The sequence below is a fragment of the Pipistrellus kuhlii genome, unplaced genomic scaffold, assembly GCF_014108245.1.
Source record: "Pipistrellus kuhlii isolate mPipKuh1 unplaced genomic scaffold, mPipKuh1.p scaffold_m20_p_3, whole genome shotgun sequence".
NCBI classification, from domain to species: Eukaryota; Metazoa; Chordata; class Mammalia; order Chiroptera; family Vespertilionidae; genus Pipistrellus; species Pipistrellus kuhlii.
This window is the reverse complement of record NW_023425529.1, coordinates 48,963,912-48,983,056: the sequence shown is the minus strand read 5'-3', so window position 1 is coordinate 48,983,056 and position 19,145 is coordinate 48,963,912. Positions and strand designations below refer to the sequence as shown.

Sequence of the window (19,145 nt, the reverse complement as noted above, 5' to 3'; positions counted from 1 at the left end):
GCTCACCCCAACTGCCCTCCCCTGCAGGCTTGATTGCCCACAACTGCCCTCTCTCGCAGGTCTGGTCCCTCCCAACTGCCCTCCCCTGCTGGCCATCTTGTGGTAGCCATCTGTATCCACATGGGGACAGCCATCTTTGACCACATGGGGGCAGCCATCTTGTGTGTTGGAGTGACAGTTAATTTGCATATTACTCTTTTATTAGGATAGAGGCCTGGTTCACAGGTGGGGCCAGCTGGTTTGCCCTGTAGGGTGTCCCAGATCAGGGTGGGGGTTCCCTTGGGGCATGGGGTGGCCTGGGCAAGAGACCTGTGGTGGTTTGCAGGCCAGCTACGCCCCCCGGCGACCCAAGCATAGGCCAGGGCCGGCTAGAAGCAGGTATCTTGGATTTATTTATCTTCTATAATTGAAACTTTGTAGCCTTGAGTGGAGTCCAGGGTCTGCCAGGGTGTGCGGGGAAACTTAGCTTCCTCCATTGCCTGGGAAACCCAAGCCTCCTGCTCACAGTGGCCACAGTCATCTTGGTTGAGTTAATTTACATACTCATTCCTGATTGGCTGATAGGTGTGGCTTGTGGGTATAGTTGAGGATGGTCAATTTGCATATTGCTTTTTTATTAGGGGATATATATATATATATATATATATATATATATATATATAAAAAATGTTTCTCTTCTTATGTTTTACACTAGAGGCCCAGTACATTAAATTTGTGCACTAGGTGGGGGGAGGGGTGGTCCCTCATCCCACCCTGCAACTGCTCCAATTCAGACATTCCTCTCGCAATCCGGGACCATTGGCTCCTAACTGCTCACCTACATGTGGGCCTGATCCCCCTAACTGTTCTCCTCTGCGGGCCTGATCACCGCTATCCGCCTCTACCTTGGCCTTGCCACCATGGCTTTGTCTGGAAGCACATCCGGAAGATAGTCCAGAAGATGTCTGGTCTAATTAGCATATTGCCCTTTTATGGTATAGATTAGGAATACTTGAGAAATTATGGTGAATCTTATTCTCTTCCTCTTCAATGCTCCCAGGCTTGGCTATTTACAGATTTAAAAGATTGAAAGAGACTCAAGAGGTCCATAATTTTGTTCCCCTCTTTTGAGCTATTGGAGTCTTTATGAGTCAACTTTTCATTATGCCATTGCCTTCTGTCTCAGGAAAGCAGACAAATAAACTTCAGATTCATCTATTGAGAAGCAAATAGTCTGTTTAGCATCTGATTAACTGTTTGTGGGAGGCTTTAAGGAAGTAGGATAGGAAGTATTTGAGGTTTTGCAATTTAGTTATTGTGACCAGAGAAAGGCTCATTTAGATAGCATTTGAGTAAAGATCTGAGGAAACCGAGTAAGCAAGCCATGTTGTTATCCGAGAAATCATTTCAAGCATATGGAAGGATCAGTAAAAAGCAGTCAACCTAAAGTGGGTTTAGGACACAGGAAGGAGCCAGGGTGACAAACTGCATAAGTGAATGTGTAGGTGGAGGGGGGGAGAGTTGGGATAGTAAGATATGGGGTCTGTGGGAAAACTAGTGGTCATTGTAAGGTCTTGTAGGTCATTTTAAGAACTTGGGATTTTGCACTGAGCCATTGGAGGTTGTTAGGGATGGTGGAATATGGTTTGAAAACGTTTTTACACAATTGCTCTTGCTGCTATGTTTAGGATATATTGTAGGGTATCAAGAGTGGAAGCAGGTACCAGATATGCTATTTCAATCATTAAGCCAAGAGAGTTGGCAGCTTGAACCAGGGTGGTAGCAGTGGAAGTGTAGGAAGTCATTACATTTTGGATATATTTTTAAGTTAGAGTCAATAGTATTTGCTACCTGGTCACTTAGATACTCACCTTATTCATATATATACTAGAGGCCCAGTGCACGAAATTTGTGCACAGGTGGGGGGTGTCCCTCAACCCAGCCTACACCCTCTCTAATCTGGACCCTTTGGGGGATGTCCAACTGCTGGATCCTAACCGCACATCTGCCTGATTGCCTCCTAACTGCACCCCTGCTGGCCTGATTGCCCCAACTACCCTCTTCTGCTGGCCTGATCTCACCCCCAACTGCCCTCCCCTGAAGGCCTGATCTTGCCCCCAACTTCCTGCCCTCCCCTGCTGGTCTGGTTGCCCACAACTCCCCACCCCTGCTGGCCAACTTGTGATGGCCATCTTGTGATGACGTGGGGGCAGCCATCTTGTGGTGGCCAACTTGTGACGATGCAGGGGAAGGCCATCTTGTGATGACATGGGGGCAGCCATCTTGTGGCAGCATTGCGACAGCTGTCTTGTGACAACGTCATCTAGGCTTTAATATCTTACATACGGTAATAAAGAGCTAATAGGCAAATCATCATCACTCCTTCGCGTCCTCACATTCTCGCACCCTCGTGCCAGGGCCAGGAGACCTGAGGCCATATCCCCGGACCCCTGAGCCTGGGTCAGGGGACTTGAGCCTGCACCCCTGGCCTGTGGAGCTTGATGGGGATGGGGCCTGCCAGGTCTGGGTCTTACACAATTTCAAGGCATGTGCGGGTGGGTGGGGATTTGACTCTGGGTCCTGTGGTGCACCCCAAACACTGACAGAAGGGATATTTTCATATACATTTTACTAATTTTTTTTTCATCTTTAACACTTGTATTATAGAGAAAGGACAAGTAGCAATATTAAAATATTTTCTCAAATTAATTTCCTTTTAATGTGCACAAATTTTGTGCACTGGGCCACTAGTATAGGATGAAAAGGAATAATAATATCTACTTGTAAAATGTAGCTCTGCACAGACAATAAGATACTGTTTAGATTTAGTTGTACATATACACAGTGATTTAAAAAAAAATATATGTTTTATTGATTTTTTACAGAGAGGAAGGGAGAGGGATAGAGAGCTAGAAACATCGATGATGAGAGAAACATTGACCAGCTGCCTCCTGCACAACCCCTACTGGGGATGTGCCCATAACCAATGTACATGCCCTTGACCGGAATCGAACCCGGGACCCCCCAATCCGCAGACCAACGTTCTATCCATTGAGCCAAACCGGTTTTGGCTAGAGTGATTTTTTAAAATATATTTTTATTGATTTCAGAGAGGAAGGGAGGAGAGTGAGATAGAAACATCAATGATGAGAGAGAATAATTGATCTGTTGCCTCCTACACTCCCCACACTGGGGATCAAGCCCACAACCCAGGCATGAGCCCGTGATCAGAATCGAACCTGGGACCCTTCAGTTTACAGGCTGACGTCTATCCTCTGAGCCAAACCAGTTAGGGCAGTGGTGGGCAAACTGACTTGCGAACCACATGCGGCTTTTTGGCCCCTTGAGTGTGGCTCTTCCACAAAATATCATGTGCCGGTGCGCAAGTACAATGTGATTGAAACTTCATGGCCCATGCGCAGAAGTCAGTTTTCGGCTCTCTAAAGAAGTTTCAATTGTTGTACTGTTGATATTTGGCTCTGTTGACTAATGTGTTTGCCGGCCACTGAGCTAGGGTATGCTTGCTACTTTTTATACCCTGGAGATTGAATGTTCTTTGTTTTGATGAGTGCTGCCCCTAACTCACCCAGTAATAATGCTCAGCCTTTTCCTTGCAGCAGAGATAGCATTAGAGCCCCAGGGTAATGACCTTATATCTTCCATAAAAATGCTAATTTTTCTAATTTTACCTATTTCCCCACATGTATCGATATATATAAACTCCAGGGTGATGCTACAGGATTCCTTGCTTATTGTAATCGAACAATGATTATTATTAGTACTTTTATCATTATTATTTGAGAATATGTGCATGCTTTTAATATATAGTGTATATGGCCGAAACTGGTTTGGCTCAGTGGTAGAGCGTTGGCCTGCGGACTGAAAGTTCCTAGGTTCGATTCCGGTCAAGGGCATGTACCTTGGTTGCGGGCACATCCCCAGTGGGAGGTGTGCAGGAGGCAGCTGATCGATGTTTCTCTCTCATAGGTGTTTCTAACTCTCTGTCTCTCTCCCTTCCTCTCTGTAAAAAAATCAATAAAATATTTTTTAAAATTATATATATATATATATAGTGTATATGTACAACTAAATCTAAACAGTATCTTAAATAGGAAGAAGATTATTTTTCTCTCACATTCAGGAAATTCAAAGTTAGTCTAGTCAGAGGCTGTTTTAGTTAAGGACCCAGGTTTCTTCATCTGTTGCCTAACTGTAGTTTTCAATCCCAGTATCATCTCACAGTCCCAGATGGTTGCTGAAGCACTACCCTTAACTTCTATAATCAAATCAACAGGATATAAGAATAAGTAAAGAAAGTCTGTCTACTCCCTTTAAAGATACTTCACAGTACTACTTGTATTAGTTTCTTACAGCTGCCATAACAAGTACACAGACTGGAATAATGATTCTAAAGATTTCCAATTTCTTCATGTGAAATTAGATTATTCCTATCTCATTCTCTGGCTGGTCTCACATTCAATTTTAGGTTTTAAAATATTCTTTTAATGCTAAATTGTTGGCTTAGGTGTCCTCTTCACCTGACTGGTGATAGTGTTGCAGAATTTACCAGGCAACTGGAAAATACACAAGGAATACCTGGAGATTCAGGAAAAACCCTTTATGTATTTAAAGCAGCGCTGCTGGCTCAGGGGATTTGAAGACCCAAATCCTGAACAGCTAGTACAATGAGATCACCCCCTATATATTCCTAAGGTTCTTTGTTTCCTAACTACCCAGCTTTTATGGTGGGTTTTCACAGCCCCTCCTGAGTCAGTTAAAATGGAGAAGTTAGATTGTATCTAAATGCCTGGCTTGGGTGGCGCCAGCAACCCTCCCCTACCCCCCAAGCTGCCAAATTCCGAGCCCAGGGCCCCTGCAAACTGGGAGCACCCAGGAAAACAGACTATTGCCTAAGGAAGGGCAGTGACTTAATTATAGGCTGACAAGAATATGCACTGGACACAGATTCAGATTGCTAGCCTCCCCCTCCCAGGTTACCCCCTTTCCCCCCCCTCCTCAATGGCATTGACCTCTTAGGTCAGTTACAGGTGGCATTGACCTCTAAAGTCATCACAGTAGGGCAATGTAGACTTAGCTCCATGACATTTAAGTTAGCAATAGAAGGCATCCTGAAATGCCATTGACAGTAAGTTGTGATTTTTTTATTTTTATTTTTTCTTCCCAGAATGTCTTGTCTGGGTTGAGTTGGAAGCAATTTTGCCAAGGCATGGGAAAAGACAGTGTGAACTTTTAAGGTATCCTCCATTCCTAAAATTCTATGATACTGCCCTGGCTGGCATGGCTCAGTGATTAGAGTGGTGGCTTACACAGGTTCAATTCTTGTTCATGGGGTTGCAGGTTGGATCCCAGACCCTAATGGGGATGCATGCGGGAGGCAACCAATTGATGTGACTCTCTCACGTCAATATTTTTCTCTCTTCCCCCTCACTTCCACTCTCTCTAAAAAGAGTCTGTGATATTTTCTACATAGTGGCATTACTATGATAAAGTTAAAGGAAATGGAAGCAGCAGAGGGAAAAGCCTCACTACTGCTCTTTGTTTAAAAGAAATTTTATTTGTTCTTTTTCACCCAAGGAACTAAAATAGACATTTTGGGTCAAGAATGTAGAGAAGCCAATAGAAACTAACACTTCAATTGATTGAGCTAATCACCAGTAGTTCTCATTTCAAAACAGATATAGCCATGATAAATATTGAGAAAAAAAAGATGGTACATGTCTAGAACATATTTTTTGAGAGAGAGAAACATTGATTAAGAGGAAAACATCGTTCAGTTGCCTCCAGTATGTGCCTGGACTGATTGAACCCACAACCAGGATATGTGTCCTGACCAAGAACAAGACCCGAGACCCTTTGGTACATGGGATTATGCTCCAGCCAACTGAACCATACCAGCCGGGCCATGTCTAGACCATTTTAATCTTGTTTCTATCTTTACTTTTCTAAGGAATTTCTCTGGGCACCAGCCAACTCCTATGGCCTTCCTTATCATACCAGTGAATTCTTTTGAACAGAATGATTTTTCTCATGCTTCCATGATTTAGAAAAGTGGCACAATTGTTATTATTTTTATTGGCTTGGTACTAGTAAAACCTATGATAGTTGACTCCTGCAGTCCTTCAAGGACTTGGTGAGTATTACTTAATTATAGCTTTACATGTTCCCTAAGTACTTTAAACTCTATTCCCCCATATTATGCTTTCTGTCTTTGAAGAGAAGATTCCATATATCTCATTTATAGCTCAACTAGAGGCCTGGTGCACAAAATTTGTGCACTTGGGGAGGGGTTCCCTCAGCCCAGCCTGCACTCTCATAGTCTGGGAGCCCTTGGGGGATGTCCAACTGATAGCTTAGGCCTGCTCCCCTCCCCCCTCGAGAAACGTGCCTAAGCCAGCAGTCAGGCATCCTTAGCACTGCTGTAGAGGTGGAAGAGGCTCCCGCCACCACCACTGTGCTTGCCAGCTATGAGTCCTGCTTCTGGCTGAACGGTTCTTCCCCTGTGGGAGCGCACTGACTACCAAGGCACAGCTCCTGCATTGAGCATCTGCCTCCTGGTGGTCAGCACACATCATAGCGACCAGTTGTTCTGCCGTTCAGTCAATTTGCATATTAGCCTTTTATTATATAGGATATGGCCTTCTTTCCTATCTTTCTACCAAGGGCAAGTAAGCTACTTATCTCTTCAGGCATGCAGTTACACTGTTTTTGTTTTTTTGTACTTTGGGCATTATGGTGGGAAGAACATGGAATTTTGGAATCAAAAAGACCTGAGTTTGAATTTTGACTTTTTATACATACTGTATGGCTTTGAACAATTCACCTAATATTTCTGAGTGTTAGTATTTCATTTTTAAAATGGAGATAATATTTTATATCTTGAGAAGATCAAGTAAGATACTCTATATAAACTTTAAAAAATTTAGTCATGAAGATTGAGTGGAAAGATGGAAGAGTTTACAAACCTAATTTTTTAACCCCCAAATATGTTCCCTCTTGACACTCATTCTCTAAAGAAAGGCCTCCCATCCCACATTTCACACCACAGAGTGTTCCTCAATGTCCATTTTGGGACTCCTAAAACTTTGGCTTTGGGATCAGGCACAGTCAGGTGGAATATGGCCTTTGCCCTTCTTGTACTGAGAAGCTGTTTAATTCCTCCAAAGCTTTGGGTTCTTTATCTGAAAGAAAGAAAAAAAGAAAAGAAGAAGCCCAAGTTTTGTAAGGGTTAAACAATGTAAGAAACAATAATCAACAGATACTACCTCATACCTGTTAGAATGGCTATTATCAACTAGACAAGTAATAACAAGTGTTGGTCAGGTTGGAGAGAAATTTACTGCTGGTGGGAATTTAAACTGGTACAGCCACTATGGAAAACAATATGGAGGAAAATTAAGAATAGAGTCACCATATGTATGACCCAGCAACCCCTTTTCTGGGTATCTACCTGATATATTTGAAAACATTTATTTGCAAAGATATATGCACCACTGTGTTCATGTAGCATTATTCACGGTGGCCAGAACATGGAAACAATCAAAGTGTCCTTTGATAGATGATTGGATAAAGATGTACATATGTACAATGGAATACTACTCAGCCATAAGAAAAGAAGAAATACTGCCATTTGGGACAAAATGTATGGATCTTAAGCATATTATGCTAAGTGAAATAAGGCAGACAGAAAAAGTTAAGAACCATATGATTTCACTCATCTGGGATATAAAACTGAAAGAACAAATGAAAACAAGTAAACAAGAAAAACAAGCAAAAACTCATAGACATAGACAACAGTACGGTGGAAGGGAATTGGGAGTGGTAAAAGGTAAGCAGGTCAAATATATAGTGACGGAAGATAATTTGACTTTGGGTGATGAGTACACAATGCAATATACAGATCAGGTATCAGAAATGTACATTTGAAACCTATATAATCATATTAACCAATGTTATAGAAAGAATGTAAACTTTAGAATCGTTACCAGAATTCTGTTGTCTTAGTAGTGATGTGACCTTGGGAAAGTTATATAACTACACATGGGGGATATGAGTTGAAGTGCATAAAGAACCAGGTTTATAATCTTGCTCAAAAACATTAGTGCTTTTTTTTTTATCTCCTAACTCTAATATCAAAGAGTATAATAAGCTTGCCATGCATAAGAACCTACAGTTTTGTTTTTTTAGCCTCATATTTTAACCTTATGGATGTTTTTCCCCCACTATCTTGACTCCTTAGGGCATTTGTCTGTGTGTGTGTGTGTGTGTGTGTGTGTGTGTGTGTCTATGTGTGTCTGTGTTTAAATAACAATCTTAAGCATTCAGTTAAGTTTTGACAATTGTAGTATACCCCCATGTAACCACTACGCCATACAAGATAGATACTTCCGGCAATCCTGAAGGATTCCTTATGTCTCTTTCCAATAAAATACTTTATTCTCCAAACTTGAATCAACCACTTTCTGGTGTAAATCATTATAAGCTAATTTTGCCTGTTCTTTAATTTCATATTAATGGACTTACATTGTATGTATTTTTTGGAGGAAGATCCTCTTTCTTTTACTTAACATAATAGTTTTGAGATCAGTCATGTTTTTTGTAAATACCCAGCATAGTCCCCTCATGTCTCACTGATGATGATTTGATCACTTGTTCCTTTCCAAGCCTGTCTCAAAAAGGAAATAAAATTACCATAATTTGTCTAGCTAATTAAGATCCATCTCCTGGGCTCAGGGATTGGGTCACCTTCTCTGATCCTGGGTCCTTAGAGGAAGGTAAACACAAAAGTAAATTCTTTTTTATTGCTGAATAGTATTCTCTATTGAATATGCCACAATTAATGAATTCATTCTCTTAATACCCTAGATTTAAAAATAAAAAAATTTAAATATGGATATCAGTTTGGAGTAATTTACTCTTTTTTTTTAAATATATTTTATTGATTTTTTTACAGAGAGGAAGGGAGAGAGAGCGCAAGCTAGAAACATCAATGAGAGAGAAACATCGACCAGCTGCCTCTTGCACACCCCCTACCAGGGATGTGCCCGCAACCAACTTACATGCCCCTGACCGGAATCGAACCCGGAACTGACACTCTACCACTGAGCCAAACCGGTTTCGGCTAATTTACTCTTTTTAAAGTTATTCTTTTTAATTGACTTCAGAGAAAGAAAGAGAGAGGGAGCGAGAAGGCAATATCAATGATGAGAGAAAATCACCTGTTGGCTACCTCCTGCACACCTCCATAACCTGTGCATGAGCCCTGACAGAAATCTGCCATGACCTCCTGATTCATGAGTCGAAGTTCAGCCACTGAGCCACACTGCTGGGCAGGAGTAATTTAGTCTTGATATACAAATTAGTAAAGGACTGGAAAGTTTACAGGTATTTTGCCATAGGGTATGTCAGCATTTTTAGCCTGTAGATACGGTCTTCTTGATTGCATTCTCTCTATTTGGCCATGGATTGAAAGGAGAAAATGAAACTGCCCTTCTGTTTCTGAGTGTCCCTATATAATGTATTCTTTTTGGCCTAATGCCTAGAAAGTTGCTTATAGAGTTGATGGAAGGATATATAATATCACTGTGCTCTGGCAGGTACTTACCGTGGCAGTCAAAAAATTTATGGGGAATATGTAGTATCCTCTCTGAAAATTGCTAAATCTTGGCTCCCAGCCATCATTCTCTGTATCATCTTATTTCCTCACTCCCTCTCCTTGACCCCCACTTCTGACAGCCCTCTCTGTGTAGCTTTGAGCCCACTCAGTGTCCTCAGGAGACATTCTGTCTTAAAATTGTGCTGTTTGCCTGGATGAAATGTACAATGTGCACAAATAGGTTGTAGGGAAGCACAAATCTAGGCTCTCCTGGGAGTTTAATGTCTTTGCTTTGTTCTCATCAAGTTGCATATGAAATAGTTCCTTTCTTCTCCCACCAAAAAACCTTCCACGCCTCAGTTTCCTCTCTGTACTAAAGCATGAAGAGTGAAAATTATTTGTCTGCCTTTTAAACTTTTTCTACTGGCTTTAATCTCACTTTTTATTTTTAAGGCTTTTTCATTTTAGGTAAATTAATTGTCTTGTCCCTGAGCTGCATCTTTGGCTTTTGTTTGGCCCAGAAAAATTTGTTTCCAGGAATCCTTATGCCCTAAAAGTAAGGAGAGCCTTTTGTATAGGATTACAGGACTGGAAGTGACTGTAGTTAAAGGTTATTTTGGAGGATTAAAGAGCTCAAGAAATTCTGTTTTGAGCTCAGTGTTATCTTCTGATGGATCTTGACTCTAGAATAGTAACATTTTGGCCCCTTATTATTTGCCTTTGTTAACTTGAGGACAGCCCCTTTTACCCTACAAGTAAAGTGGTGAGGAAACTTAAGACCATGTGATATGAAGACCAGATTTAAGAAGCTGGGAATGTTTAGAAAATGAAGATAAAGTTGCCTCTGTAAGAGGCTGACATGGAAGTGAGATTAGGAAGATGAGTTTTGCCTTTATAGCACACACGCTCGCGCGCACACACACATACACGTTTGTACCTAGAGGTCATGACTTTCCCTTCACTAGAGGTATATACAAGCAGGGTCAGCGCAATCATTTTTCAGAGTTATTGATGAATCGTGGAACTTGACTGTGGAGGACTATGGGTGCAGGAGGAGGGAGCTCAGTCCCCTTGCAATTATGAGATTCCATGATTCCTTTGTGTATTATTTTTAAAATATTTTTATTTTTACTGATTTTAGAGAGGAAATGAGAAGTAGAGAGAGAGATAAAAACATCAATGATGAGAGAGAATCATTGATCAACTGCCTCCTGCACACTTCTACTGGGAATCGAGACCACTACCCAGGCATGTGTCCTTGACCGTAATCAAACCCAGAACCCTTCAGTATGCAGGCTAATGCTCTATCCACTGAGCCAACCAGCTTGGGCTCCTTTGTGTATTTGATAGACTTTCCATTTTCTTACCTGGCCTTAATTAGAAGCAGTATTGCATAAAGGTTAAGAAAGCAAGTACTAGAAAAACCAAGATGGCGGCAAAGGTAAACAACTAATCTGACACCTCGCACACCAATTTCAAAACTACAACTAAAAGACAAAACGTCAAAAAAATAATAATAATAAAAGACAAAATGTCTATCACCCAGAACCACGGGAAAGCTGACTGAAAAAGAAAGGAGCACAAAGTACTGAAAAGCTGAAAAGCCTAGGTGCAGAGGCACGCAAATAGGGCTGGTGGCGGGTGACACTGCATGTGGCTTTTTTCAACCCGAAGGGAAACAAGTTCCCAATCACTTTGAAATCCAATTTCTGGGGTCACTCGGGGGACTCAGACGCCTACAGGGAGAAGCTGGTCTACCAGCCATCAGGTCTGAAAGTGAGGGTGACTTTTTTGCAGTGGTGCGCACAGCAATCATTGTTTACTGCGCTGGAGCATGGGGACGCTGGGGACTTAGAAATGCAGAAAGGCAGAGAAGGCTGATGGCAGCCCTTACTGTTAGCCATGCCCCAGCCTAGTGACATCCTGAGGCCCCACCCTGAGGCCCCACCCCGCACATTCTACAAACATGCCCAGGCTCCACACAGCTGCTTTTGCATATAAATGGCCTTTATTGTGGCAGCTTAACCAAATAAACTGCAGCTCCAGCTCCAAAACCACCAGATCCCAAGCAAAGAGGAGAAAACTGTAGTTCTTGTGGTAGCTCCTGCTGGGTGGCCTCAGACAGTAGCTGAACTGCACCCCATTGGAAATCCAGAAACTAGTGTATCTAGTGGTCGGTGTGAGATGACAGCAGATTTCAGTTACTCTCATAAGGGATACATTCAAGAGACAGACTCAGTGAGCACCAAAGCCCCACGGGAACAAGTCCTCCTCCATAAACATGTCTCCAGCACAGCAATTCTTCCATTATAGACACAGCAGGTCCTCACAGCGCATTGGTCTGGAGGTCAATTCCTCCCAGTGACACTAACAGCAATCAAGACTTAACTACAACAAGGTTGTACACACAGTCCACAAAGGGGTGCACCAAGAGTGTCCACATCAGGCAACTGGAAGGCTGACCCATTGAACCATATAGGACACCCAGGCCCACTAAGCTACCCTACCAACTCAGGGAAGCAGCGGAAATGCCGAGAAAAGGAAATAGATCTCAAATAAAAGAAATGGAGAACAAAATACTGGATATAGAGTTCAAAACCACGGTTATAAGGTTTTCAAGAATTTCCTAGAAAAGGCTGATAAATTTAACGAGACCCTCAAGGATATGAAAAAGGACCAACTAGAAATTAAACATACACTGACTGAAATAAAAAATATTATACAGAGACCCAACAGCAGATTAGAAGAACGCAAGAATCAAGTCAAAGATTTGTAATACAAAGAGGCAAAGGACACTCCTCTGGAGAAACAAGAAGAGAAGAGAATCCAGAAAGTTGAAGATAGTGTAAGAAGCCTCTGGGACAACTTCAAACGTACCAACATCAGAATTATGGGGATGCTAGAAGAGAGAGAGCAAGACATGGAAAACTTATTTGAAGAAACAATGACAGAAAACTTCCCCCAAATGGTGAAAAAAATAGACTTACAAGTCCAGGAAGCACACAGAACCCCAAACAAAAGGAATCCAAAGGGGACCACACCAAGACACGTCATAATTAAAACGCCAAGAGCAAAAGACAAAGAGAATCTTACAAGCAGCAAGAGAAAAAACAGTTAGTTACCTACAAGGGAGCACCCATACAATTATCAGCTGATTTCTCAACAGAAACTATGCAGGCCAGAAGGGAGTGGCAAGAAATATTCAAAGTGATGAATAGCAATAACCTACAACCAAGATTATTCTACCCAGCAAAGTTATCATTCAGAATTGAAGGGCAGATAAAAAGCTTCACAGATCAGAAAAAGCTAAAGGAGTACATCACCACCAAACCAATAATATATGAAGTGTGTTCTTTAAAAAGAGGAAAAAGAAGAAAAAAAGTAAAGATAAAATTATAAACAATAAATACATATCTATCGTCAAGTGAATTAAAAATCTGATGAACAGAAACTGGTGAATATAATAGAATCAAGAGCATAAAATGGGAGGAGATTGATAATTCCCCCGGGGGAAAGGGGTGTCTGGGGGGTACGGGAAGAGATTGGACAAAAATCATATATCTATGGATGAGGACAGCGGGGGTGGGGGTGGGGGGGAGGTAAGGGCAGAGAGTGGGATGGGGGCTAGGGGAGGGGAGGGGAAATAATTGTAATAATCTGAACAATAAAGATTTATTAAAAAAAGAAAGAAAGAAAGCACTAGAGCTGTATTTCTTGACTTTGAGTCCTAGTTCTTCCTTGTACCAGTTGTATGCCCTTTAGCAAATTATTTAACTTTTCTGTGGCTCAGTTTATTTATCTGTAAAAGAGTTATGATAATATTTATCTCATAGGATTGTTATAAGATTAAATGAGATATGTAAAGCACTTTAGAATAGTGCCTAGCACAATGTAAACATTCCAGAATTTTTAACTGATTATTATTATCTCTGTCCCTGTCAGTCATTTCTGTGTGTGGAGCTAAGCTTCTCTGACTGGTCCAGATACTTCTCCCCCCTCTCTCTTTTTTTTAATCCTCACCTGAGGATGTTTATTGATTTTTTTTTAGAGAGAGAAACATTGATGTGAGAGAAAAATATCAATTGGTGCCGGGACCGGTTTAGCTCAATGGATAGAGCGTCGGCTTGGGGACTGAAGGGACCTGGGTTCGATTCCGGTCAAGGGCATGTACCTTGGTGGCGGGCATATCCCCAGTAGGGGGTGTGCAAGAGGCAACTGATCGATGACTCTCTCTCATCGATGTTTCTAACTTTCTATCTCTCTCCCTTCCTCTCTGTACAAAATCAATAAAATATATTTTAAAAAAAAAATCAATTGGTTACCTTTCACATGCACCCCAACTGGGGATCAAATCCACAACTTAGATTATGTGTCCTGAGAGGGAATTGGACCCCAAACCTTTTCAGTATACAGGAGGACATTCCAGGCAATCAAGCCACACCAGCCAGGGCTTAACAAACCCTTTCTGACTATCTCAGGTGCTTTGGCTTAGAGCGTGGGCCTGTGGACTGAAGGGTCCCAGTTTCAATTCCGGTCAAGGGCTTGTACCTTGGTTGCAGGCACATCCCCAGTAGTGTGTGTGTGCAGGAGGCAGCTGTTCGATGTTTATAACTCTTTATCCCTCTCTCTTCCTCTCTGTAAAAAATCAATAAAATGTATTTTAAAGAATAATAATAATCCTGACTTATTCTCTCTGCTCTACCATCTTCCATGTGTCGGTAGGATGTTACCACAGTCCAGACATCATCTGCATATAAGACAACCTTCAGCAGAAGATAACTACCTTTTTTACAGTGTTCTTTAAAAAAAGAAGAAAAAATACAGTAGGAAGCTGTCCTTTAAGACACCCACCCAGCAAAATCCTTTCATGTCTCACTGTTGATGAGTCACTTGTTCCTTCCCAAAACAGGAAAAAGGAAAAGGAATTACCACAATTGGTCCAGTTAATTAAAATCCACCTCCTAGGTCTCAGGAATATGATTATCTTCCCTGATGATGTGTCCTTAGAGGAAGGCAGAGACCAGAAGAAAGTCTGGGGTAGATTGAGTGTAGAAAGGGTTGATTTAAGTAGGTAGCCAGTATAGTGTGCTACTGTACCTTTTTTCATCAGAGTAAGAAAATTGTTTTACACAGCTCTTCAAGAGGCCAGTGATCTCAGTTGAGAGGACTCAAAATTATTAAAAATAGACACATTAATCACTGTCTGTTTTATGGTGGTGTTAAAGTACCTAAAGCGCAAGTTTTTCTGTTTCTCAATAAATGAAAGAAACCTGGAAACCATGTGGCTCCTTAAAACTTGAGTTGGAATATGTGACCCTATTCCAATATGGACTGTTATGAAAAAAATCATTTTTTTGTTTAATTGGGGTTTTTTCCTTAGTGCTGAGACATCGTGAAGTTAGTCCAAGTATTCAGATAGTTGAGCCTTTTCTGACTGACGTGTGAAGAGTAGCGGCAAAGTTGTCGCTGTGATTTAAAGAAATATACCTATTTGATAATTGAGGCCCATCCTGGAAAAAGAAACAACCAGCTACTTTGTATTTTCCATATTACCCCCCCCCTCAGTTTTGCGATTTAATTGACATAAAGCTCTGGTAAGTTTAAGGTGTACCACATAATGACTTGACATACATATAGTTACCAAAAAGTGTTTTTTCCATATAGTGAAAACTTTTAAGATCTGTCATACAGTAATGTTAACTATAGTCATTATGCTGTACATTATATACCTAGTATTTCTTTATCTTATAACTGGAAGTTTGTTCCTTTTGACCACTTTCATTCAATTCCCCCACCTCCCCATCTCTTAACTTCTCTTTCTGACAGAGAAATCTGTGTGTGTCTATTTAAGCCTAAAAAAAGAAAATGTTGTTCTATCATGTGAAAAAGAAGTAAACCTAGCCAGGACCGGTTTGGCTCAGTGGATAGAGCGTCGGCCTGCAGACTGAAGGGTCCCGGGTTCGATTCCGGTCAAGACATGTACCTTGGTTGCAGGTGCATCCCCAGTAGGGAGTGTGCAAGAGGCAGCTGATCAATGATTCTCTCTCATCGATGTTTCTAACTCTCTATCCCTCTCTCTTCCTCTCTGTGAAAAATCAATAAAATATATTTTTTTAAAAATATTAAAAAAAAAAAAAAAAAGAAGTAAACCTACTTTTGTGTGATCCTAAGGCAGTTTTAAAGTAAATATTGAAGCAGTTTGTAGCCTGGAATAAAATGCAACTATATAACAGTTAAAACTGTTTAAGAAATAGTGAAATTATGTCTCGGGTTTTCCAGGAGCATGTGGGAGGGGGGGCGGGGGGGATTGCATGAGGTGACATCTAAGAACTTTTCCAATTCTGATTATTATTGATGTTTTCCAGCTAAGGCATTCAGAGAGGGCACGCACTAAGTTTAACTATATTTCAAACTGAAGAGAATGGAGGCTTGATTTACCCATGGAGAGGGGAGGTGGATAAATACATGTGTATATGCAGTTCTTATGTATAACCTATGATCCATAAAGCTCTGTATGTAGGTTATAACTCTTTTTATAGTAGCCTCTAGACACTGAATCAATTAATTAAAAAATAGAATATCGGCCATTTTCTTTTGTAGTCAGTTTCTTCTCATCTTTAAATTCAGATGTATGACTACGATTGTATGAATGACTTTCTGACCTTTTAAAGGGAATTTATCTAGCACTATGCAAACTAAGTTTCCAGACAGCTGCTCAAGAGCTGCCACAAGATAAACAAAGCAATGATCCTGCAGACTATCTTAACTTATGCCAGGATGAACTTACCTGTGCTTCTTAAGAGTCTCTGGGTCTTAATCGTTAAACTGATTTGAAAAAGGAAAAAATGTCTAGTGTGAAAGGTGTGGGTTTTTTTTTAAGCATTGCTGATTGTTTGTTTGTTTGTTTGTTTAGCTCATTTGTAAGGCTACTTGGAATAGACATGACATTTGGGAGAGTTTTCAGTCTATTTTTAGTGGAGGGAAAGTATTCAGGATTAAAATACAATCATTAGCCATGTAAGGAGAAATCTCTGCAAACCATTGTTGGAGCTAAACGTGATGACTTCAGTGGTTGAGGACATGAATCTGTGTAGAGCATTAACTTCTGCTTCTAAATGTATACTTGGAGAACTGTGTTGACTTCATTACAGGACTTCCCAGGTAGCAATAGTAAGTGATAAAGAGCCAACCACCCCTGCCAGTCACTTATAAGAACACTTGATTCACCCTGCACTACAGATACTCTGTATCCCTGGAATGCAGTAGAATGACTGAACACATAGTGAATAGCAAAGAAAAGATTCTCGCTTCCTCCAGGGAGAGACCCAGTCTTTCTTAAGGACATATCACTGGAGTAGTATTCTTGCTTTTTCAGCTTGCTTAAGGTAAAGGGGAAAAAATTAAGATTCTATAACCATTTTTTGATTCTGCTGCTTTTTGATGGTGGAGAGGCTTGAAGTTGGTAACAATGTTGTGGTTTGTGACAGGTGTAGAATTTCTCCCTTAGGAAAGGAGACAGGTCCTCTCTGTTAGTGAATAGAGCTTTGTAATATACCAGAGGCCTGATGCACAAAATTCTTACAAGAGCAGGCCTTCCTTCCCCCGCTGCCAGCACCAGCTTTCCTCTGGCAACCAGGACCCAGACTTCTCTTGCAGCCCCAGCTTCATCCGGAAGGTCGTCAGGTCTAATTAGCATATTATGCTTTTATTTTTTTATAGATTTTTCTTTCTGGAGAGTCTAGAGAGTTAACTCTTTGAAGTACTCGAGCTAAAAATATGTGCAGATTGCTGTTGGGAACAAGGGAGGGAAATAGGTGCCGAGAGGATTCATACTACATTGCTTTAGAACCAAATCCTGGTGACTCTCAAAATAATTATGCTGATGCCGGGACCGGTTTGGCTCAGTGGATAGAGTGTCGGCCTGCGGATTGAAAGGTCCCAGGTTCGATTCCGGTCAAGGGCATGTACCTTGGTTGCGGGCACATCCCCAATGGGGGGTGTGCAGGAGGCAGCTGATCGATGATTCTCTCTCATTGATGTTTCTAGCTCTCTATCCCTCTCTCTTCCTCTCTGTGAAAAATCAATAAAATATATATTTTTAAAAATAATAATTATGCTGAGTAAAAGAATCCAGATAATGTATGACTAAAATTCTAGAAAATGGAGATGAATGTGTAGTGACAGCAGATGAATGGTTGGCTGGGAAAGGTGAGGAAGGGAGGAAGGGCTTACCAAGGAGAAGGGGCAAAGTTTGGGGTGATAAATGTACTTATTATTTTGACTGTGGTGATGCATGTGATAAATGCATGTGAAACCATTGTAACTGATTAAACTACATTTTAAATATATGCACTTCATTGTATAAAGTTTTACTTGGATAAAGGTTTTTTTTTTTTAAAGAAAATAAATAGCCATAACTGGTTTGGCTTAGTGGATAGAGTGTCAGCCCACAGACTGAAGGGTCCCGGGTTCTATTCCAGTCAAGGGCATGTACCTTGGTTGCAGGTTCCCTGGCTCTAGTCAGGGTGTATGCATGAAGTAACCAATTGATGTGTCTCTCTCACGTCGATGTTTCTCTGTGTCTTTCCCTCTCCTATTCTCTCTAAAAATTAATGGAAAAACATACTCAGGTAAGGATTAACAAAACAACAACAAAAGAGGGAAATAAACAGATCCGAAGATAGTGTTTCTCAGAAGGCCTTTTTCTGGGTTGTAGGGAAGCCGCTGAAGACTTATATGTGCAATACAAGTCTTGTGTGGTGTGTTAAGTATGAATGCACACCTCCTATTTAACGCATTTGATGTTTCTTTAGGAGTCCATAGAGACTACTGTATTTTATTGAAGAAGATGTCTAATAGTAACACTACTCAAGAGACCTTGGAAATAATGAAAGAATCAGAAAAAAAGCTGGTAGAAGAATCTGTAAGCAAAAACAAGTTTATATCTAAGACTCCAAGTAAAGAAGAAATTGAGAAAGAGAGTGAAGAAACCAGTTTGCGTCAGGAGACACAGGTAAGGATTAGAAGTGCATATATGCACACTCTGTACCCGAACAGAAGGGTCTTTATAGGTGGCGTTGGGGCATCTGTAGGAAGCCAGTCACTTATAAGAACACTTGATTCTCCCTAAAAATGCAACTTTAACTCTCAAGAAATATCTCCTTCCCTTTTTGTCATAGATTCCATAATGAAGTCGAAAGAAGAGTGAAAGCCCTAATCCATTTAAATCTGAGTTATACTGCTTATTGCTATATTTTTTAACTATCAAAAAATAAACTTTATACAAACACATTTAACCTGGTTTTACACAGTGTTAAATTCATACCCTGGTTGTGTTAAAGCAGTCAGCATTTTCTGGATCAGAAATAGTCTCTGAACTTGCTAGTTGGTAAATCTAAGTGAGAGGAATTTCACTCTTTGGTTGCCATGTTCTCCATCAGATTTGTATGACAGTGCAGATATGATAGCAGCAGGCGATGGTCAGCTGAGCTTCCTTCAGGGCTCCTCTTTGTACCCAAGCATCCCAGACTCTGAACCTCATCTAGCTTACTTG

General features: G+C 41.0%; 1 protein-coding gene across 24 annotated transcripts in view; it reads left to right on the top strand.

Annotated features, from left to right (window-relative positions):
• Window positions 1–19,145, top strand: part of R3HDM2 (R3H domain containing 2) — a 144,073-nt gene that overhangs the window by 63,137 nt on the left and 61,791 nt on the right. For all 24 annotated transcript variants that reach the window (XM_036455968.2, XM_045588171.1, XM_045588174.1 and 21 more), the window contains one exon: window positions 18,406–18,605. In XM_036455968.2, coding sequence (XP_036311861.1) covers window positions 18,441–18,605 — 165 coding nt within the window. In that variant the 5' untranslated portion in view covers window positions 18,406–18,440. The remainder of the gene's footprint in view (window positions 1–18,405; window positions 18,606–19,145) is intronic.